At 49.8% G+C, this 23,837-nt stretch overlaps 1 protein-coding gene across 3 annotated transcripts in view; it reads right to left on the bottom strand.

Annotated features, from left to right (window-relative positions):
- LOC137528736 (major histocompatibility complex class I-related gene protein-like) overlaps nt 1–21,756 on the bottom strand; it is a 33,256-nt gene extending 11,500 nt beyond the window's left edge. Inside the window, exons 1-2 of one of the 3 annotated variants that reach the window (XM_068250260.1) lie at nt 21,179–21,756; nt 4,204–4,431 (exon numbers count right to left, since the gene is read on the bottom strand). In XM_068250260.1, coding sequence (XP_068106361.1) covers nt 4,204–4,431; nt 21,179–21,260 — 310 coding nt within the window. In that variant the 5' untranslated portion in view covers nt 21,261–21,756. Of the gene's footprint in view, nt 1–4,203; nt 4,465–20,095; nt 20,279–21,178 lie in introns of those variants that run through there. The other 2 variants (XM_068250259.1, XM_068250261.1) reach the window with 2 other exon arrangements.
- Between the last annotated feature and the right edge of the window lie 2,081 nt (nt 21,757–23,837).

The following is a 23,837-nucleotide window of genomic DNA, read 5'->3' as shown; positions in this document are numbered from 1 at the left end:
GGGGGTGACAGGAGGTGATTGATGGGTGTCTCAGGGGGTGGTTAGAGGGGAAAATAGATGCAATCCATGCACTGGGGAGGTGATCGGAAGGGGGTCTGAGGGTTTGGCCGAGTGATCAGGAGCCCACACGGGGCAAATTGGGGCCTGATCTGATGGGTAGGTGTGCTAGGGGGTGACAGGAGGTGATTGATGGGTGTCTCAAGGTGTGATTAGAGGGGGGAATAGATGCAAGCAATGCACTGGCGAGGTGATCAGGGCTGGGGTCTGAGGGCATTCTGAGGGTGTGGGCGGGTGATTGAGTGCCCTAGGGGCAGATAGGGGTCTAATCTGATAGGTAGCAGTGACAGGGGGTGATTGATGGGTAATTAGTGGGTGTTTAGGGTAGAGAATAGATGGAAACACTGCGCTTGGGTGGTGATCTGATGTCGGATCTGCGGGCGATCTATTGGTGTGGGTGGGTGATCAGTTTGCCCGCAAGGGGCAGGTTAGGGGCTGATTGATGGGTGGCAGTGACAGCGGGTGATTGATGGGTGGCAGTGACAGGGGGTGATTGATGGGTGGCAGTGACAGGGGGTGATTGATGGGTGATTGATAGGTGATTGACAGGTAATCAGTGGGTTATTACAGGGGAGAACAGATGTAAATATTGCACTGGCGAATTGATAAGGGGGGGTCTGAGGGCAATCTGAGCGTGTAGGCGGGCGATTGGGTGCCCGCAAGGGGCAGATTAGGGTCTGATCTGATAGGTAACAGTGACAGGTGGTGATAGGGGGTGATTGATGGGTGATTGATGGGTAATTAGTGGGTGTTTAGAGGAGAGAATAGATGGAAACACTGCGCTTGGGTGGTGATCTGATGTCGGATCTGCGGGCAATCTATTGGTGTGGGTGGGTGATCAGATTGCCCGCAAGGGGCAGGTTAGGGGCTGATTGATGGGTGGCAGTGACAGGGGGTGACAGGGGGTGATTGATGGGTGATAGGTGATTGGCAGGTGATTGACAGGTGATCAGTGGGTTATTACAGGGAAGGACAGATGTAATTAATGCACTGGCGAATTGATAAGGGGGGGGGGGGGGTCTGAGGGCAATCTGAGCGTGTGGGCGGGTGATTGGGTGCCCGCAAGGGGCAGATTAGGGTCTGATCTGATAGGTAACAGTGACAGGTGGTGATAGGGGGTGATTGATGGGTGATTGATGGGTAATTAGTGGGTGTTTAGAGAAGATAACAGATGTAAACGATACATTTGGGAGGTAATCTGACGGCGGGTTTGCGGGCGATCTAATGGTGTGGGTGGGTGATCAGATTGCCCGCAAGGGGCAGGTTAGGGGCTGATTGATGGGTGGCAGTGACAGGGGGTGACAGGGGGTGATTGATGGGTGATAGGTGATTGGCAGGTGATTGGCAGGTGATCAGTGGGTTATTACAGGGAAGAACAGATGTAATTAATGCACTGGTGAATTGATAAGGGGGGGTCAGAGGGCAATCTGAGCGTGTGGGCGGGTGATTGGGTGCCCGCAAGGGGCAGATTAGGGTCTGATCTGATAGGTAAAAGTGACAGGTGGTGATAGGGGGTGATTGATGGGTGATTGATGGGTAATTAGTGGGTGTTTAGAGGAGAGAATAGATGTAAACAATGGATTTGGGAGGTGATCTGATGTCGGATCTGTGGGCGATCTATTGGTGTGGGGGGGTGATCAGATTGCCCGCAAGGGGCAGGTTAGGGGCTGATTGATGGGTGGCAGTGACAGGGGGTGATTGACGGGTGATTGATGGGTGATTGACGGGTGATTGACAGGTGATTGACAGGTGATTGACAGGTGATCAGGGGGATAGATGCATACAGTAAACAGGGGGGGGGGTGGTCTGGGGGGGGGGGGGGTCTGGGGAGAATCTGAGGGGTGGGGGGGTGATCAGGAGGGGGCAGGGAGCAGGGGGGGGGGGGATAAAAAAAAAATAGCGTTGACAGATAGTGACAGGGAGTGATTGATGGGTGATTAGGGGGGTGATTGGGTGCAAACAGGGGTCTGGGGGGTGGGCAGGGGGGGGGTCTGATGGGTGCTGTGGGCGATCTGGGGCAGGGGGGGGAGAAATCAGTGTGCTTGGGTGCAGACTAGGGTGGCTGCAGCCTGCCCTGGTGGTCCCTCGGACACTGGGACCACCAGGGCAGGAGGCAGCCTGTATAATACACTTTGTAAACATTACAAAGTGTATTATACACTTTGTATGCGGCGATCGCGGGGTTAACATCCCGCCGGCGCTTCCGTATAGCCGGCGGGATGTTGCGGCGAGCGAGCGGTGACAGGCGCCGGCGGAGGATCGCGTCACGGATGACGCGATCTCTCCGCCCATGCCCTTAAATGGACCGCCGCCTCTGTGGGTGAGGCCGTCCTGAAGGGCTCCACTTCCCCGCCGCCCCTGTGTAGTGGGCGGTCGGGAAGTGGTTAATTCAGACAGTATTTTGAGTCTGCCTTCCGGAGGTAAGTCCACCACTGCCTCCCAGCAAATTTTAAAATTTTTATTACCTTTTATCCTGCTGGCGCCTCTGTTTCTCTTACGATAATACTGTGTCCACCCCTGGTGGAGGGGTGACCTACCCCTACTTTCCTGATCTACAGAGAGCGACATCTTAATCCTGAGTGAGGACAGGTCTAATCTCCTCACCTGCATCTACAGTGGTTGCCTAAGAGGTAACCCATGTTTGTGAGTATATTCATCTCACACTTACATTTATCCACGGTTTCCAATACATACTACACTATATTGGGCTCTCGGTGTCTCCTATTTATTTTTTTCATTACAGGTTCTCTTTAAGCTTCAGGAAATAAGAGCAGGTCTACTTGTGTACATGAAAAAAGGCAGCCAGAAAAGCCAATAGTAGAATATTGGTAGACTTACCAATATTCTATTGTTACAGTGGAAAAAAAACTATAAAATATTAGTAATTAATACCGATACTTTACTACAGCTAAACACAACCTTATTTTCACACTGAACCCGCCCACCACCGATGCCTAACCTTAACCACGCCCCATATTTATCAGGTGCCATGCACACCCAAATTTCCCCACATTACCTTTATTTCTATGAGTGCCTATGCTGGCGCTCAAACGTCTATAGCTAGCGGGTGCCCAAATTTCCAGCTTCCAGTCTACTCATCCTTGGCCTACAGCCATTATGTTCTCCACACTGTATTGTCTACCAGGACTCTGGGCCTTTAACCACTTGTCCACTGGGCGGGTTTTCCCCTTTAGGACCATAGCAATTTTCACCTTTGAGCGCTCCACCCTTTATTTCGCCAATAACTTTATCACTACTTATCCCAATGAAATGATTTATATCACCAATTAGTCTTTCTTTGGGAGGTGCATTATGCTAAGAATTATTTTATTCTAAATGCATTTTAATGGGAATAATAAGAAAAGCATTGAAAAAAAAATATTATCTCTCAGTTTTGGCCATTTAAGTTTTCAAATATTACATCCTGCTGTAATTAAAACCCACATATTTTATTTGCCCATTTGTCACGGTGATTACAACATTTAAAATATTTCCCTAGTACAATGTATGGGCGGCAATATTTTATTTGGGAATAAAGGTGCATTTTTTTCAGTTTTGCGTTCATCATTAATTACAAGCCCATAACTTAAAAAAATAACAGTAATATACCCTCTTGACATACATATTAAAAAAGATCAGTCCCTAAGGTAACTATTTATGTATTTTTTTCAATGCAAAAATATTTATTTGGGTAATATGGGAGAGTGTAGGAGGGAAGGAATTAATCTTAAATGTAAGTGTGGGTCTTTTTATTAAAATGAACGTATGTAGGTGTAATTTTACTATTTGGCCACAAGATGTCTTCACGCATTATTTCCTAATAGTTTACTATAAGTACTCTAACAGGAAGTAATACATGGATGTGTTACTTCCTAGTTACAAATCATCTTCCCTCTAACGGGCGAACATGAGTACGTGCATGAGAGTGTGGCCACCCGCCACCATAGACGCATATTTACGTCCCTGGGACTTCAGGTGAAGTTTCCCAGGACGTAATTATACTGCACCTGGTGCAGTAAGTAGTTAAGTACTTACTGCACCAGGTGCAGTATAATTACGTCCTGGGAAACTGTGTATGTGCATTTCAATTTTATTTAGGAAATGATGGCTGTCTATAAGCGGCCATACAATCAGAGCCATTGTTACCATCAGATTGGTTGAAAGTTGTCCTGATACGTTGTAGACTCTCCAGGTGTTCATGCTGATACTGTTTTGCCTGCTTGGTGGCCTCTTCCCACATAGGCGAAGCATCGGGGTCTTCCATCCATTCGTAGCGAGGTTGAGCTGTGCCGGTGTCACTGTCATACCGTGCAATCTGTATGTTGTCCAGGTAACCAACAATGGAGTAAGAGCTGCTTGTGCCAGGAGAGTGAACTGCAGTGAAATAATACTGGAGGCTGTGACTGTCTGTGAATAAAGAGGCATGATATGAAAAATTAAAGTGTGCCTGAGATGACCGAGACGTTGTGGAGTTATTTATACTTATGTGGGGTTTCCTCCAGGCCCATTAGGAGCGGGGGTCCCTCACAGTCTTCTCCGGTCGCTCTGTTCTCTAGGAAATCCCCTCAGTAATCTGGTCAGCCCCGGCCAGTCAGGCGCTTCTGCACATGTGCGACCTGGCTGTGTGCACCCCCCGCTGCGTTACACAGTAGTACTGTGCAGGCACAGAACTCTCCCAGCTGCAGGAGCGCGATGGGGAGTGCGCGTGCGGCCGAGCCATGCATGCAAAGAAGTGTGAGTGGCCAGTCGGATTACCGGGGGGGATTTCCTAGAGTACGGAGAGGATGGCGAGGACCCTACTTACCTAACGGGGCTGGAGGAAGCCCCACATAAGTATAAATAACCCCACAACATCCATCACAGGTTACCTTTAAGACTACAAAGCAGGAGACTGAGAAGAGCTGTATTTTTTCTCTTAGAAATTATTTTCTTCAACTTTAAAGGGACTCTGTAGTGAGAGGAATATGGAGGCTGCCATATTTATTTCCTTTTATCGAATGCCAATTGCCTGGCAGTCCTGCTGACCCTTTTAGCTGCAGTAGTGTCTAATTCATACACCTGAAACAAGCATATGGCAAATATGCCCAGACTTACCAGTACCTAAAGGTCATACTCAGAGCCGGGACAAGGTCCTCCAGCACCGAAGGCTGAGACACCACAGTGCGCCCCTCCCTCCCTTCCACCCCAGCCATCACACACTGATTGCTATTAGACTATGAGGTGCCCCAGGGTCCCAAACACCTTACTCTCTAGTTATCTGGCTTGGAGTCACTGCGATGTATCCACTTTTCTCATTTCTCTCTGCACCCCCTCCTACACTGCGCCCTGAGGCTGGAGCCTCTCTCGCCTCTGCCTCGGCCCTGCCTCAGCCCTGCCCTGGTCATACTCATCATGGGTCAGTGACCGAAAGTATAAGGCCTCGTTCAGACTATACGCGCTGCCGTCCGCATTTTGGCAGCGCGTATAGTGTGCGACACGCAAGAACGGTAGAAGGGCATAGACAGCCCTTCTACCGTTCCCATCATATGCGCTGCGTGGCAGCGCGATTGCGCTATCGCGTGCTGCACGCATTTTTGGGAATCGCAGCGCAGATCCCATTCATTGTAATGAATGGGATCTGCAGCGCAGCGCATAGGAGCGCAGATGGCGTGCGATCGGACGCGTTGCGTTCCAATCGCACAGCCATCTGCGCTAAATGATGTGAACGAGGCCTAACAGACACAGAATCTGGAGGACAGCCGGACAATTGGCATAGTTTAAAAGGAAATAAATGATGCAGCCTTCACATCCCGCTTACTACAGTTACTTTCAAGAGGAACTGTAGTGAAAATAATGTCATGAATAAAATTGCTAATTTTTTTACAATATTAATTTATAAAATATATAGACAGCGTTTGTCTATTGTAAAATCGTTCCTCTCCCTTATTTATCGTATTTTTCAGACTATAAGTCACTCTAGACTATAAGACACACCTAGGTCTAGAGGACAAACACCAGGGGAAAAAATATATACTAAACCAGGTGCATCTGTGGTGAAGGGGCATCTTGTGGACCTTTTTCTCCTAATTATTACCATATGTTCCCTTTGTGCCTTCCTTGTACCTCATGTCCCCCTGTATTCTCCTCTGGTCCCCTGTGTCCTCCCTTGTGTCTCCCTCTTTCCCCTCTTCTGCCCCCCTGTGCCTCCTCTGCCCCTGTGTGTCCTTCCTAACACCCCTGTGTCCATCCCCCCTCTGTCCCCAGTCCTCTGTCCCCCTGTGCCTCCTCTGCCCCTGTGTGTCCTTCCTAACACCCCTGTGTCCATCCCCCCTCTGTCCCCAGTCCTCTGCCCCCTGTGCCTCCTCTGCCCCTGTGTGTCCTTCCTAACACCCCTGTGTCCATCCCCCCTCTGTCCCCAGTCCTCTGTCCCCCTGTGCCTCCTCTGCCCCTGTGTGTCCTTCCTAACACCCCTGTGTCCATCCCCCCTCTGTCCCCAGTTCTCTGCCCCCTGTGCCTCCTCTGCCCCTGTGTGTCCTTCCTAACACCCCTGTGTCCATCCCCCCTCTGTCCCCAGTCCTTTGCCCCTGTGTGTCCTTCCTAACACCCCTGTGTCCATCCCCCCTCTGTCCCCAGTCCTCTGCCCCATGCGTCCTTCCTAACACCCCTGTGTCCATCCCCCCTCTGTCCCCAGTCCTCTGCCCCATGCGTCCTTCCTTGCGCCCCGCATGTTCTCCTGTGTTTCTGTGCCTGTCCTTTGCCCACACTCCTGCATATCTTCCTGTGTTCCATGTCTGTCCTCTGCCCCGCATGTCCTCTTGTGTCCTCCACGTCCGTCCTCTGACCCCCCCCCCTGCATGTCCTCCTGTGTCCCAGTGTCCATTTTTTGACCCCCATGGCCTCCTGTGTCCCCCATGTCTGTCCTCTGACCCCCTGCATGTCCTCCTGTGCCCACCTTGTCCATCCTCTGACCCCCTGCAGGTCCTCCTGTGCCCCCCTTGTCTGTTCTCCACCCCCCGCATTTCCTCCTGTGTCCCCCTTGTCCATCCTCTGACCCCCTGCATGTCCTCCTGTGCCCCCCTTGTCCATCCTCTGACCCCCTGCATGTCCTCCTGTGTCCCCCATGTCTGTCCTCTAGTGATGCTCAAATACCCCTTTTTAAAATTCGAGTTTGGTCGAATTCGAATAGTAAATTATTCGAGGTCAGTCGAATATTCGAGTCGAATAATTTTTACTATTCGATTCGACCTCGGACTTCGAGCTCACTATTCGAGTCGGTATTCGAGCTCACTATTCGAGCTGACTATTCGAATTGGCCTTAAATAGCTTCCAACACTTGTTTTGAGGGTGAATGATGCAAGAAACATCTTTTTTTCCAAGTAACAACAGCAAGTGATTATGTGGGGATGTTCCTTTAAAAAAAAATGTGGAAAGAGAAGTTGTGTCCTAAATTTTGTTCAGTAGTGTTACTGTATATACTTGTTCTTCTTCTTCTTTATCGTTCTTCTTCTTCTTCTAGATCTTCTTCTTCTATATCTTCTTCTTCTTCTTCTTCTTCTTCATCATCTTCTTCTTCTTCTTCTTCATCATCTTCTTCTTCTTCTTCTTCATCATCTTCTTCTTCTTCTTCATCATCTTCATCTTCTTCATCATCTTCATCTTCTTCATCTTCTTCTTCTTCTTCTTCTTCTTCATCTTCTTCTTCTTCTTCATCTTCTTCTTCTTCTTCATCTTCTTCTTCTTCTTCTTCTTCTTCTTCTTCTTCTTTTTCATCTTCTTCTTCATCATCTTCTTCATCTTCTTCTTCATCTTCTTCTTCTTCATCTTCTTCATCTTCTTCTTCTTTATCTTCTTCTTCTTTTTCATCTTCTTCTTCATCATCTTCACGTATTTCTCTTTTCAATTTTTTTTTAAAGAAATGCAGCTATTTTTGAGCGTAACAAATAGCTGGTGGGCGCACGCATGTTGGAAGCGCCATTGTATGTGCTCCCTGGCAGTGGAAACACAAAGACAGCAGGAGGTAAATTCAGCAGCAGGAGGAGGAGGATGAGTGTGTGGCAGCAGGCAGTCAATGAGGCAGGCATCATTTTTTTTTAATGGTTTGTTTGGTTTTGGTTTTGCAACCAATATAGCTATTGTTTGACGTAATAGCTGGTGGCAGAGTGGCAGCAGAAGGTAATTCTGTGTACCCTGGCAGTGGGAAACACAGACAGACAGCAACAGCAGCAGGAGGAATGGAGGAGTAATGTGAGCAGCTATTGTTTGACGTAATAGCTGGTGGCAGAGTGGCAGCAGAAGGTAAATCATCTGTGTAGTGTACCCTGGCAGTGGGAAACACAGACAGACAGCAGCAGCAGCAGCAGGAGGAGGTATGGAGGAGCAGTGTGAGTGTGGCAGCAGGTAGGCAGCGTGACATAATAGCCCTGGTACCTAGCGGTGATACCAGGGCTGTAAATAAACACAACAGGAGGTCCCAGACAGCGGTCGTGCAGCCCACATTGTGTCCAATACACAACTGGGACAACACAGTTTTCAACCCGGGCACCTCAGAAAAATTAAACCTTTTTTTTTTTTTTTTAATGGTTTTTTGGTTTTTGGTTTTACAACCAATATAGCTATTGTTTGACGTAATAGCTGGTGGCAGAGTGGCAGCAGAAGAAGGTAATTCTGTGTACCCTGGCAGTGGGAAACACAGACAGACAGCAGCAGCAGGAGGAGGAATGGAGGAGTAGGCGAGCAGCTATTGTTTGACGTAATAGCTGGTGGCAGAGTGGCAGCAGAAGGTAAATCATCTGTGTAGTGTACCCTGGCAGTGGGAAACACAGACAGACAGCAGCAGCAGCAGCAGGAGGAGGTATGGAGGAGCAGTGTGAGTGTGGCAGCAGGTAGGCAGCGTGACATAATAGCCCTGGTACCTAGCGGTGATACCAGGGCTGTAAATAAACACAACAGGAGGTCCCAGACAGCGGTCGTGCAGCCCACATTGTGTCCAATACACAACTGGGACAACACAGTTTTCAACCCGGGCACCTCAGAAAAATTAAACCTTTTTTTTTTTTTTTTTAATGGTTTTTTGGTTTTTGGTTTTACAACCAATATAGCTATTGTTTGACGTAATAGCTGGTGGCAGAGTGGCAGCAGAAGAAGGTAATTCTGTGTACCCTGGCAGTGGGAAACACAGACAGACAGCAGCAGCAGGAGGAGGAATGGAGGAGTAGGCGAGCAGCTATTGTTTGACGTAATAGCTGGTGGCAGAGTGGCAGCAGAAGGTAAATCATCTGTGTACCCTGGCAGTGGGAAACACAGACAGACAGCAGCAGCAGCAGCAGGAGGAGGTATGGAGGAGCAGTGTGAGTGTGGCAGCAGGTAGGCAGCGTGACATAATAGCCCTGGTACCTAGCGGTGATACCAGGGCTGTAAATAAACACAACAGGAGGTCCCAGACAGCGGTCGTGCAGCCCACATTGTGTCCAATACACAACTGGGACAACACAGTTTTCAACCCGGGCACCTCAGAAAAATTAAACCTTTTTTTTTTTTTAATGGTTTTTTGGTTTTTGGTTTTACAACCAATATAGCTATTGTTTGACGTAATAGCTGGTGGCAGAGTGGCAGCAGAAGAAGGTAATTCTGTGTACCCTGGCAGTGGGAAACACAGACAGACAGCAGAAGGGCAGTACACAGCAGCCCACTGTAGGTGTAAAATGTGTGGCTGCAGGCGACGTAATAGTCAAAGTGAACCAGGCTGGCTTAGTGAGCAGGAGCCAGGAGGTGGTAAAGGGTGGTAAGGCACATTAACGATGGTTCCGGCAGCCAGTTCATGTCCCCCTCTCGCCGACAACAGGGGCCAGGAACTCGCCTTCCACCCACGCCTGGTTCATCTTGAGAAACGTCAGTCTGTCCACAGACTTGTGAGACAGACGTGAGCGTTTCTCGGTGACCACGCCACCAGCTGCACTGAAGCAGCGCTCGGACAGCACGCTGGAAGGGGGGCAGGACAGCACTTCCAGGGCGTACTGCGCCAGCTCGCTCCAGATCTCCATGCGCTTGACCCAATACTCCATGGGATCAACAGGGGCATCGCTGTCAAGCCCGCTGTACGACCCCATGTAGTCAGCCACCATGCGGGTCAGGCGCTGGCTGTGACCGGAGGAGGATGCTGCTGCATGCATCTCCTCTCTAGTCACTGCTGCCGAAGCCTCTACAGTCCTGTAGAGCTCGTGGCTGAGAGACAGCAGGTCTGTGGGGCGCTTGCTGCTGCTGGATGCAGGCACCTGCTGCTGCCTCTGTGCTGGCTGCTGGACAGTGGGGGTGGAAGGCTGGGGGAAGGCTTCCTCCAAGCGCTCAACAAGGGCCTGCTGCAAGCTCCTTATTTGTTGCGCTGGGTCTCCTCCTGCAGGCGGCAGGAACTGGCTCAACTTCCCCTTGAGGCGTGGGTCCAACATCATGCTGATCCAGATCTCCTCCCTCTGCTTCATCTGGATCATCCTGGGGTCCCTGCGCAGGCACGTCAGCATGTGCGCTGCCATTGGGAAGAGGCGGGCCACGTCTGCTGGTACATCGACGTCAGTGCTGTCCTCATCCTCCTCCTCTGCCGCCTCATCCTCTCTCCACCCCCGCACCAACTCAGCTGCGCTGTGCTGATCCCCCTCATCAGCAGCCAGGTCAGGGACCTCCACCAAGTCCTCCTCCTCCTCCCCCTCAGAGGTGGACTGCGCAGCTGGTTGCCGCTCCTGCTGGTCCAAGGCTGCCGCTCCCTGTTCCAGCAAAGCATCGAGGGCCCTGTTCAGCAGAGAAACCAGGGGCACCCACTCGCAGACCATAGCATGGTCCCTGCTCACCATGTTTGTGGCCTGCAGGAAGGGAGCCAGCACAAAGCACACCTGCTGCATGTGCCTCCAGTCATCATCGGGGACGATGGACGGGATGTTGCTGGTCTTGTCCCTTCTCTGAGCTGCGGAAACAGTGGCCAGGGCAAGGTACTGTTTGACAGCGTGCCTCTGTTCAACCAGACGCTCCAACATCGCCAGGGTGGAGTTCCAGCGAGTCGGAACGTCAAGGATCAGCCGATGGCGTGGCAGATCCAGCTCCTTTTGCACGTCTTCCAGGCTCGCACAGGCTGCAGCCGAGCGCCGGAAGTGACGCACAACATTCCTTGCCATTTCCAGCAGTTCGCCCATCCCCTGGTAGGTGCGCAGGAACTTCTGCACCACCAGGTTCAGCACGTGGGCAAGACAGGGGATGTGGGTCAGGTTTCCCCTGTCTATTGCGGCAACCAGATTGGCCCCATTGTCGGCCACCACCTCTCCGACTCTGAGGCCTCTGGGGGTCAGCCAAATCCTCTCCTGCTCCTGGAGTTTGGCCAACACATGGGTTGCCGTCAGCTTGGTCTTCCCAAGGCTGACCAAGTGCAGCAGCGCTTGGCAGTGGCGGGCCTTCACGCTGCTGCTGAGGCGGGGGGTTTGGCCAGGTGTGGGCCAGGAGGATGGCAGAGGATCGGAGGAACCTGCTGCAGTTCCCCTGACCCTGCGGGGTGGCACCACCCACTGTGTTGCTGCTGTTGCTGTGCCCGCTGCTGCTCTCCCATCCTCACCCCCTTCCACCAAGCTGACCCAGTGGACAGTGAAGGACAGGTAGCGGCCTGTCCCGAAGCGGCTGCTCCAGGAGTCCATGGTGACGTGGACCCTTTCACCAACCGCGTGCTCCAGCCCTCGCTCCACATTGGCCATCACAAAGCGGTGCAGTGCAGGAATGGCCTTGCGGGCAAAGAAGTGTCTGCTGGGGAGCTGCCAGTCTGGGGCTGCGCAAGCAAGCAGCGCACGAATGTCGCTCCCCTCCTGCACGAGCGTGTACGGCAGGAGTTGGGAGCACATGGCCCGTGCCAGCAAGCCGTTCAGCTGCCGCACGCGACGGCTGCTGGGAGGCAGAGCCCTAACCACCCCCTGGAAGGACTCGCTCAAAAGGCTCTGGCGTGGCCTTTTGCTGACACGGGAATCAGCAGACACAGCAGAGGAGGCCACTGAGGACTGGCTGCCAGAACAGGCCTCAGTGTCGGCGGCAGGAGTTGCAGAGGGGGGAGGAGCAGTGCGTTTCCGCACTCCTGCTGGTGCTGCTGGAGGAGCAGGAGGGCGGGTGGCTGCTGTTGCTGCTGCTGCTGCTGAAGGCTATGCAGTGATGGGTGTGGTGCCACTGCCAGCACCAGATGCCTTCAGCCTCTGGAACTCCTCATGCTGGTGGAAATGTTTAGCCGCAAGGTGGTTGATGAGCGAGCTGGTGCAGAACTTTAAGGGGTCTGCACCTCTGCTCAACTTCCGCTGACAGTGGTTGCAAGTGGCGTACTTGCTGTACACAGTGGGCATGGTGAAATATCGCCAGATTGGTGACTTAAACATCCCCCTACGGCATGGAAGCGCTGCTGCCTGTCTCCCTGTGGTGGTTGGGGGGGGGGGCTTGGGGGGCTTGGGTGCGGCTGGTGGTGGTACTGGCAGATGCTGCTGCTGCTGCTGCTGAGCCTGAGACACCAGCAGGCTGTGGGACCTGCCTACTGCTGCTGCCAATGCTTGCAATGATGCGCCTCCTTGCAAGGCCCACAAGAGCATCCTCCTCCTCCTCCTCAGAGCTGCTGAGGACGACATCCCCTGGAGGTGGTGGCACCCAGTCTCTGTCTGTCACCGGGTCATCATCATCCTCCCCCTCCTGAAACATGTCCTGCTGGGATGAGGACCCCCCAAACTCCTCTCCTGATGCATGGATGGGCTGCTTGACTGTCGCCACAGTCTTGCTGTCCAATCCCTCATCCACCAAAGTGCCCATCAGCATCTCCTCCTCAAGATCGCCAACAACAGCAGACAATTTACTCATGATGCCTGGGGTCAAAAGACTGCTGAATGACAGGTCGGCGAGTGACGGTGAACTGGCCTCCTCCCCAGACCCTGCTGGGCAGCTGCTGCGAACAGGGGTGGTGGTGGTGGTGATGGTGGTGAGGGTGGAGGCCTCGGATGCAGAGCTGATGGCGGGCTGCTCATCCTCCGTCATGAGTTGCACCACAGTGTCTGCATCCTTTTCCTCAATGGGACGTTTCCGACCCGGCTGGAGGAAAATGGGAGCAGGTGCTACACGCTGCTGCTGCTGTGTCTCTGCAGCGTGAGTTGCAGATGCTCCTGCTGGGCGGCGCCCAAGGCGTCCACGGCCAGTGGCTATGGGAGGAATGTTAGCCACTGACGCTGCTGCTGCTGCGGAACTGTGCATGGTGGCGCGCCCGCGGCCGCGGCTTGCCACAATGCTGCTCCCTCTCCTCCTGATTCCCTTGCTGCCCTTCCCCTTGCCCAAACCGCGCTGGCTGCCACTTCCAGACATCTTCAATGTTTTGGGCGTATAGAGAAAAGTTTTTTAAAAGGGCGGCTGAAAAGTGGGGTACTTTAATGGAGTGGGTTGGTTGGTGAGGTGACTGAGTGAGTGTCCCCTAGTACAGTAAGTAAGTAGTAACAGTCAGGAAGTACAACTAGCAGTTACAATAATCAGTAGTAATCACAAGTAAATTTAGTGTGTGTACACTCAGACAGTGAGTGCACGCACGCAGGAGCTAGTAGCCTATGAACACAGTGACTGAGTGTCCTAGACTCCTAGTACAGTAAGAGTAAGTAGTAACAGTAAGTAGAACTAACTAATTACAATAATCAATCAGCGATCAGAAGGAAATGGAGTGTGGGTGTGTGTACACTCAGACAGTGAGTGCACGCACGCAGGAGCTAGAAGCCTATGAACACAGTGACTGAGTGTCCTAGACTCCTAGTACAGTAAGAGTAAGTAGTAACAGTAAGTAGAACTAACTAATTACAATAATCAATCAGCGATCAGAAGGAAATAGAGTGTGGGTGGTGTGTGTACACTCAGACAGTGAGTGACCGCACGCAGGAGCTAGTAGCCTATGGACAGTGACTGAGTGTCCTAGACTCCTAGTACAGTAAGAGTAAGTAGTAACAGTAAGTAGAACTAACTAATTACAATAATCAATCAGCGATCAGAAGGAAATGGAGTGTGGGTGTGTGTACACTCAGACAGTGAGTGCACGCACGCAGGAGCTAGTAGCCTATGAACACAGTGACTGAGTGTCCTAGACTCCTAGTACAGTAAGAGTAAGTCGTAACAGTAAGTAGAACTAACTAATTACAATAATCAATCAGCGATCAGAAGGAAATAGAGTGTGGGTGGTGTGTGTACACTCAGACAGTGAGTGACCGCACGCAGGAGCTAGTAGCCTATGGACAGTGACTGAGTGTCCTAGACTCCTAGTACAGTAAGAGTAAGTAGTAACAGTAAGTAGAACTAACTAATTACAATAATCAATCAGCGATCAGAAGGAAATGGAGTGTGGGTGTGTGTACACTCAGACAGTGAGTGCACGCACGCAGGAGCTAGTAGCCTATGAACACAGTGACTGAGTGTCCTAGACTCCTAATACAGTAAGAGTAAGTAGTAACAGTAAGTAGAACTAACTAATTACAATAATCAATCAGCAATCAGAAGGAAATGGAGTGTGGGTGTGTGTACACTCAGACAGTGAGTGCACGCACGCAGGAGCTAGTAGCCTATGAACACAGTGACTGAGTGTCCTAGACTCCTAGTACAGTAAGAGTAAGTAGTAACAGTAAGTAGAACTAACTAATTACAATAATCAATCAGCGATCAGAAGGAAATGGAGTGTGGGTGTGTGTACACTCAGACAGTGAGTGCACGCACGCAGGAGCTAGAAGCCTATGAACACAGTGACTGAGTGTCCTAGACTCCTAGTACAGTAAGAGTAAGTAGTAACAGTAAGTAGAACTAACTAATTACAATAATCAATCAGCGATCAGAAGGAAATAGAGTGTGGGTGGTGTGTGTACACTCAGACAGTGAGTGACCGCACGCAGGAGCTAGTAGCCTATGGACAGTGACTGAGTGTCCTAGACTCCTAGTACAGTAAGAGTAAGTAGTAACAGTAAGTAGAACTAACTAATTACAATAATCAATCAGCGATCAGAAGGAAATGGAGTGTGGGTGTGTGTACACTCAGACAGTGAGTGCACGCACGCAGGAGCTAGTAGCCTATGAACACAGTGACTGAGTGTCCTAGACTCCTAGTACAGTAAGAGTAAGTAGTAACAGTAAGTAGAACTAACTAATTACAATAATCAATCAGCGATCAGAAGGAAATAGAGTGTGGGTGGTGTGTGTACACTCAGACAGTGAGTGACCGCACGCAGGAGCTAGTAGCCTATGGACAGTGACTGAGTGTCCTAGACTCCTAGTACAGTAAGAGTAAGTATTAACAGTAAGTACAACTAACTAATTACGATAATCAATCAGCGATCAGAAGGAAATGGAGTGTGGGTGTGTGTACACTCAGACAGTGAGTGCACGCACGCAGGAGCTAGTAGCCTATGAACACAGTGACTGAGTGTCCTAGACTCCTAGTACAGTAAGAGTAAGTAGTAACAGTAAGTAGAACTAACTAATTACGATAATCAATCAGCGATCAGAAGGAAATGGAGTGTGGGTGTGTGTACACTCAGACAGTGAGTGCACGCACGCAGGAGCTAGTAGCCTATGGACAGTGACTGAGTGTCCTAGACTCCTAGTACAGTAAGAGTAAGTAGTAACAGTAAGTACAACTAACTAATTACGATAATCAATCAGCGATCAGAAGGAAATAGAGTGTGTGTTGTGTGTGTACACTCAGACAGTGAGTGCAGTGCGCACACGCAGGAGCTAGTAGCCTATATGAACAGTGACAGTGAGTGTCCCTACGGGTACAGTAAGAGTAAGTAGTAAGTAAGTACAACTAAATAACAATAATCTATCAGCAATCGGAAGGAAATAGAGTGTGTGTAGTGTGTACACAGACAGTGAGTGCACACACGCAGGAGCTAGCTAGTAGCCTATAAACAGTGACAGTCAGTGAGTGTCCTACTCCTAGTACAGTATAACTACAATACTATTAGTAAAGGACAGCAGAAATACTGGTATAGATGAGAGAAATAAACAGAGGACAGCTGCCCACAGAGGCAAGGCCCCCCTGAGGCCTAAACCTGTAAGCTTGCAGCAGCTGCCTGTCTCTAATGTAACACACAAGCTACTAACTAAAATACAATGTCTATCTAACTAACAACAATATAGGTGTATATGGCAGGTGTAGGTGAGCAAAAACGCTAGGTAAATGATCACAATAGAGCACTTGCTAAGCCAAAGCACAAAGGAGCAACTCTCTCTCTGTACAAGTCTCAGGCAAGCATGGAGAAACGGAACATGGCGGCCGCTATTTATAGGGTAGGGGCTGGCCAGGGTCCCCCTCTGTGATTGGCTGCCGTCAGAGGGCCTGGGAGCCCTCTGATTGGCTCTAAGGACATCAATCTGGGCTATGACGCTATTCGAGCTCGGTACCGAGCTCGAATAGCGCCGGGTTGCTCGAATAGCTCGAATAGTGAATGGGCTATTCGAGTGTACTCGGATAGCCCATTCGAATAGCTCCAGCTATTCGGAGCTCGAATACCGAGCTCGAATAGCTGAAAAAGAGCTCGAATATTCGAGCTACTCGAATATTCGAGCTCTGCTGAGCACCACTACTGTCCTCTGACCCCCTGCATGTCCTCCTGTGTCCCCCTTGTCTGTTCTCCACCCCCTGCATGTCCTCCTGTGTCCCCCTTGTCTGTTCTCCACCCCCCTGCATGTCCTCCTGTGTCCCCCTTGTCTGTTCTCCACCCCCCTGCATGTCCTCCTGTGTCCCAGTGTCCATCCTCTGACCCCCCACATGTCCTCCTGTGTCCCCGATGTCATCCTCTCGCCCCCTGCATGTCCTCCTGTGTCCCCGATGTCATCCTCTGACCCCTCGCATCAGTGGTGCCTCTAGCCCTATTGTCACTCCAGGCAAGAAAACCTGTTGCGCCCCCTCCTCAAAAAAAAAGTGGCATGTGGTAATACAGAATCTGGGCCTGAGTTTCCTCCTATAAACACAGTAAGACAAAGTGTCCTTAAAAGTAATAAGACAACAGTCTCCCCTCCCCAAGAAGGGAACCCACACAGGTTTCTTTTGGTTCATGTATTAGCATGGTATTTAGTAATCACGAGCCTCCAAAATGCCAGCTGCAACAATAACTCCAAAATATCAAGTGCACACACACAATTTTGATTGACCAATCCCTGACCAATTTTTCCATCTTCTTGTAGTATGAGGGTCAACAGATTTTGTATACTATGAACAGAGGAGCTCTTATACTACATAAAAGTGGTTACATTGGTGAAAACAATTTTGATGTGTGTAACAGGCTTTACAGCTAAAACTGTACATACTGGAGCTAGTACTGGATCATCACACAATGCCGCTGGTTTACTAAAAAGCAGAGAGTGACTGATTATACTGTACATACTGAGGGTAGAAATGAAAGACACACACTGCAGCTAGTTTACTATCAGTACAGGCACAGAGTAAGGCCTGGTGCACACCAAAACCCGCTAGCAGATCCGCAAAATGCTAGCAGATTTTGAAACGCTTTTTTTTATTTTTCTATGGCGTTTTGCTAGCGTTTTGCTGCAGCGGATTTCAGTATAGTACATTTAATATATTGTTACAGTAAAGCTGTTACTGAACAGCTTCTGTAACAAAAACGCCTGCAAAACCGCTCTGAACTGCCGTTTTTCAGAGCGGTTTGCGTTTTTCCTATACTTAACATTGAGGCAGAAACGCATCCACAATCCAAAAAACGCCTCACCCCGGGAGGATTCGTTTCTGCAAAATGCCTCCCGCTCTGGTGTGCACCAGCCCATTGAGATACATTGACCAAGCGGATCCATAAACGCTGAAAAAGCCGCTCGGTGTGCACCAGCCCCAACAGCTTATACTGTACATACTGGAGGTAGTAGAGATCAGCACACGCTGCAGCTAGTTTACTATCAGTACAGGCACAGAGTAACAGTTTATACTGTACATACTGAGGGTAGAAATGAAAGACACACACTGCAGCTAGTTTACTATCAGTACAGGCACAGAGTAACAGCTTATACTGTACATACTGGAGGTAGTAGAGATCAGCACACGCTGGAGCTAGTTTACTATCAGTACAGGCACAGAGTAACAGTTTATACTGTATATACTGGAGGTAGCAGAGATCAGCACACACTGCAGCTAGTTTACTATCAGTACAGGCACAGAGTAACAGCCTATACTGTACATACTGAGGATAGAAATGAACGACACACACTGCAGCTAGTTTACTATCAGTACAGGCACAGAGTAACAGCTTATACGGTACATACTGGAGGCAGCAGAGATCAGCACAAGCTGCAGCTAGTTACTATCAGTACAGGCACAGAGTAACAGCTTATACTGTACATACTGGAGGCAGCAGAGATCAGCACACGCTGCAGCTAGTTTACTATCAGTACAGACACAGAGTAACAGCTTATACTGCATATACTGGAGGCAGCAGAGATCAGCACACACTGCACCTAGATTACTATCAGTACAGGCACAGCGTAACAGCTTATACTGTACATACTGGAGGCAGCAGAGATCAGCACACACTGCAGTTAGTTTACTATCAGTACAGGCACAGAGTAACAGCTTATACTGTATATACTGGAGGCAGGAGCAGAGATCAGCACACGCTGCAGCTAGTTTACTATCAGTACAGGCACAGAGTAACAGCTTATACTGTATATACTGGAGGCAGCAGAGATCAGCACACACTGTAGCTAGTTTACTAGAAGTACAGGCACAGGGTAACAGCTTATACTGTACATACTGGAGGTAGCAGAGATCAGCACACGCTGCAGCTAGTTTACTATAAGTACAGGCACAGAGTAACAGCTTATACTGTACATACTGGAGGTAGCAGAGATCAGCACACGCTGCAGCTAGTTTACTATCAGTACATGCACAGAGTAACAGCTTATACTGTAAATACTGGAGGCAGCAGAGATCAGCACACGCTGCAGCTAGTTACTATCAGTACAGGCACAGAGTAACAGCTTATACTGTACATACTGGAGGCAGCAGAGATCAGCACACGCTGCAGCTAGTTACTATCAGTACAGGCACAGAGTAACAGCTTATACTGTACATACTGGAGGCAGCAGAGATCAGCACACGCTGCAGCTAGTTTACTATCAGTACAGGCACAGAGTAACAGCTCACTCCGGCAAAACGCCAGCATTTTGCGGTTTTAAGTGTGAATGGGGCCTAACAGTAGAGTGTGGTTACATGGCTGGCAGCAAAGAACAACCTTATGTCACACTAAGTGCAGGTGGTGAATACATCATCTTAAGTGTGCTTTAATGTTTACCTGAGGGTAAAAAGTATAAAAGATAATATACTTATCTAGATGATTTTTAGGCTCTTCTGACACCTCCAAGGTCTTTACGGTTTTCTGCCTCCCTTGCCATGTAGCATCCCTTTGTAGCTTTGGCTGGTACCAGTCGGAGCCTGGAACATGCGCAGTCCACTCTATTCGCCCTCTCTGTACGCACTCCCGAATGGCTGTGCACAGCAGCTATGGGCGAGAGCATAATAAGAACTGCATTTGCACAGAATGATCCTGGTGATGGCTGCAACATGCAGCTGTGTGGGAGTGCGTACAGAGTGGCTGCGTCACTGCATGGATGGACTGTGGCCTGGACATCCAGAGTGGAAGTTGCAGCAGCAAGATGGAGGGAAGCCCGGACACAGTACAGAGGCTGAAAGTGTAAGGATAGCCTATACATCCTGTAGGTAATATATCTTTTAACTCCCTTTCTCCTCAGGTTTAGTGTAAAAATTGAATAAGGGTGCTGCTGGTGAGAGAATGTGGGGTTTGCTGGGGGAGGGGGGTTTATATAAAAGCAGGAGGGCTGATTAGGGGTGCAGGTGGGTGACAGCAGTTCATCATTGAAGGTTGGGAAGAAGGTGTCAGAATTGGCTGAGTCTGAGGCTGTTATTTTGGTGCATAGAGAAAAGGGACTGCTAGAAGTCTGCACATTGGGCAGGGTGGAGAGATGTGAAGCATGGGGTTGATGCAGAGGGGATGGAGAGGTAGTGACTGCAACTCACTTCTGGATTGTCCTGCTCTGCTCTCTTATGTGACGTGCGGGTGGCTTGCAGAGTGGAAAGGAGCCTGAAAGCGCGCCTGTCAGCTCTGTTGCGGGCAAGGTGAAGAAGAGCTATTAAAAATGTAATGTTATTGTTGCGGCAGACGCCGCCTTCTGACAGCCATGCCGCCTCAGGCAACTGCTTGTACTGGCTGTGCCTCCAGGCGCCCCTGCCTCGCATGTATTCCTGTGTCCCCCGGTGTTGTCCTCTGGTCCTGGAGTATAATACTTACACAGCCGAGTACACACAGCGTGTGCGGAAGAACAAAAGGTTTTCTGAAGCGATACACAAATCAGGCGGGGGGGGCGCTGCCCCAAAACCTACTAATCATGGCTGCGCAGAAGATGGAGCAGAGAAGTGCGCAGCAGTGATTGACGGTTCTGGGGCAGCGCCCACCGCCTGATTTGTGTATCGCTTCAGAAAACCTTTTGTAGCCTCCAGTGTGCAGATACTTCCGCACAAGCTGCGTGTACTCGGCTGTATAAGTATTATACTTCAGGGCCAGAGAACAACACCGGGGGACACAGGAAGACATGCGAGGGGCCAGAGGACGAAACTGGGGACACAGGAAGACATGCAAGGGGCCAGAGGATGACACCGGGGACACAAGAAGACATGCGAGGGCCAGAGGATGACACCGGGGACACAGGAAGACATGCGAGGGCCAGAGGATGACATGGGGGAAACAGGAAGACATGCGAGGGCCAGAGGATGACACCGGGGACACAAGAAGACATGCGAGGGGCCAGAGGATGACACCGGAAACAGGAAATTTGATCAGATTTCTTGAATGAATGAAAAAAAAAAGCTTTCTATTTCTACGTACAAATGATCATATTTATAGAATTGCTGTAAAATTGGATCACTTCATTGCATCGTGTGCACAATACAACAAAATGATCCAATTTTACGACAATTCAATAAAAAAGATCAGTTGTACAGAAAAATGTAAAGTTTATTTTTTTTTTTAAGTGGTTCACATATAAGAATAAAGTTATTAGTATACGTTCTCTAATAGTAGCATGTACGATTATTAGCACTTACCTGCATGGATTCCTAAGATAAGTAGGTAGCAGATGTATAGGTAAAGACTTCCAGAGCCATAGCTTGAGGTCTGATAAGTCATATAGTGTGGAGAGAGCAGCAATTTGCTTGTCACACATGGTAGCTTGCAAGAAAGAGAAAGTCTGCAGGACGAGATTCTGTATATAGATGTTCACAAGTGAAAGTGAAAGTGAAGGTAATTAATTTCTTCTTTCTGGCACACTGAACGGCAGCCCTGAGGGTCTGTTCCCACTAGGAGATGCAGCAGTTTACGATTCGTCCGTGACTTCCATTGTGTTGCACAGCCGCGGCCCAAATCACTAAGCCGGCACGGCTATAGGGATTCGGCTGCATGCTGCATAAAACTGCTGCATGCTGTCCACATTCACCCCGCTGTGGACAGCAAGCCACTAGGTAGATAGATAGGCAGCGTTTCCCCGCCCCTCTCATATGCAGGGAAATGCTGAGATTTGTGCTGGATGCACGCTTAGTGGAAATAGGGCCTAAGGCGACCACTGAATGTGATATAATCTTTTCTGTCCAAATCCATGTAGTAGTAGTAAGGTAAACTGAGTGAAGTTTTTTTTAATTTTTTTATTTTAGGAAAGTCCCTCATATTATTGGGAGCAATATAACCGAGAAAGTAACTGCCCTGCCTTTCACCTCCGAGCTACACAAATGTCTGCCTAAACGTGCAGCAGCTTCTCAGCAGTAGTGTTGTCCGGATCATGAACGATTCGGATCTTTGATCCGAATCTATTTTATGAGTCGATCATCCGAATCATCAAAATGAGTGATTCGGATCGCAAAAGGGGCGGGGCCAGAAGCGACACGCCCCCTCTCAGCGGGCAGCGGGGACCTGGAAGCAGAGCTGAGATAGATCGCTCTGTTGGATGGGAGGCAGCCTTGCAGGGAGACAGGTAGATGAGAGAGAGGGGACATCGGTGCCACTGCCAGATATGTGTAGAGCACACATACTGGCTATAACGTGCTGCTCATTACAGGCTGTCTGTTCGTAGTTGTGCACAGTGAACGCTTTTGGAAGCACATTGGAAGCTTTTGGCTCAGCTCAGCACAGCTCTGTAACTTTGCAGGCACTGTGATTGCAGGGCAATATGATCCTCCTGCACTGGCTCTAAACAGCTGCACTACACTTCTGGGAATGCTTTCTATCACTGTGCGACGTTTCCATTCAAAGTATACAGTTGAGCATATAGGTGAAATACATGTAAAACATATGATTGCAGCATGTGGGTATTGTGTGCAAACATTTATGCTCTCTGCTCGTCCCTCCTCCCTTCTCTGTCCACTCCCTGCCCTCTGTCCATCTTCTCCCCTTCTCTGTGTGTCCACCCCCCTCCCCTTCTCCTGTCCACAGCAGGGAAAGACCTGTCCTGCTAGTCATTTCACCCCGAATGCTGCGGTAGTAAAATGATCCGAGATTCGGATCAAAGATCCGGATCTTTTCAATGATCCGATTCGAATCATCCAGATCATTGAAAAGATCCGAACTTCCCATCTCTACTCAGCAGAACCACTTCCTGGAAACAAATTAATTCTCCTCAAAAAGCCCCACCAAATAAGGCATGTGGCCATTATGTGTATGTATGAGAGATTACCTACGCAATCTGCTTATAGGATTCAGTATATGATAATCCTCATAATACATGAGAAGGTGGTGAAGATTGGTCAGTGATTGGCCAATCATAAATGTAAGTGTGTACCCGGCTTTATTGTTTCCATTTCAATACATTTCCTTACTGACACCTAATTCTATTCCCTCAAAGTTAATCCCTTCTCGATGGCCAAGCCTAACCTCCGACACACCAACATATTCCTGTATCCTCCCAAGAATCTTTACACTTCCAGATGCCATATCTAGCCCCCGCAGTGCTAAATCCTTTCTAGTGCCTAATTCCCTCCCCCCCTTTTATGTTAACTTTCCTGATACATAACATTAACCTGCCCCCCCCCCCCACACACACACACACACACACAAACAACCCCTGTCTAATATCTAACCCTAACCAATCCCTCCCCCCCCCCCACCTTTTCCCCAACATTAACCCCTCACTCATGTCTAATCTCTTCCTTCACCCAAAGTTAACCCCTTTCTAAAGGTGGCCATACACAGGTCGATTTGCCATCAGATTCGACTAACAGATAGATCCCTCTCTGATCGAATCTGATCAGAGAGGGATTGTATGGCTGCCTTTACTGCAAACAGATTGTGAATCGATTTCAGAATGAAGCCGATCACAATCTGTGGTGGTGGTGGTGCTGCCGCTGCCCCCGCCCGCATACATTACCTGCTCCGGCCGGCGCGACTCCCCCTCTGTCCCCGCAGCTTCTTCTCTGGACTGGTCTCTGGTCCGGCTGGCTTGTCTTCACTGAACTTCCTGTCCGGGGGAAGTTTAAACAGTAGAGGGCGCTCTACTGTTTAAACTTCCCGCCGGGACAGGAAGTTCAATGAAGCAGGAGCCGGTCCAGGACCCAGGGCGGAGAAGAAGCTGCGGGGACAGAGGGGGAGTCGCGCCGGCCGGAGCAGGTAATGTATTGCCGCTAGCGTCGGTCGTCGGGCATTCGAACGCCGCTATCGACGCACTCCCGACCCGCCGGCGATTGAGGGAAATCTTCCGCATGGACGGATCGACGGGAA

The sequence above is a fragment of the Hyperolius riggenbachi genome, chromosome 8 (genome assembly GCF_040937935.1).
Source record: "Hyperolius riggenbachi isolate aHypRig1 chromosome 8, aHypRig1.pri, whole genome shotgun sequence".
Taxonomy (NCBI): Eukaryota; Metazoa; Chordata; class Amphibia; order Anura; family Hyperoliidae; genus Hyperolius; species Hyperolius riggenbachi.
Note: the sequence above shows the minus strand (reverse complement) of the source record. Positions and strands in the feature narration are given on the sequence as shown.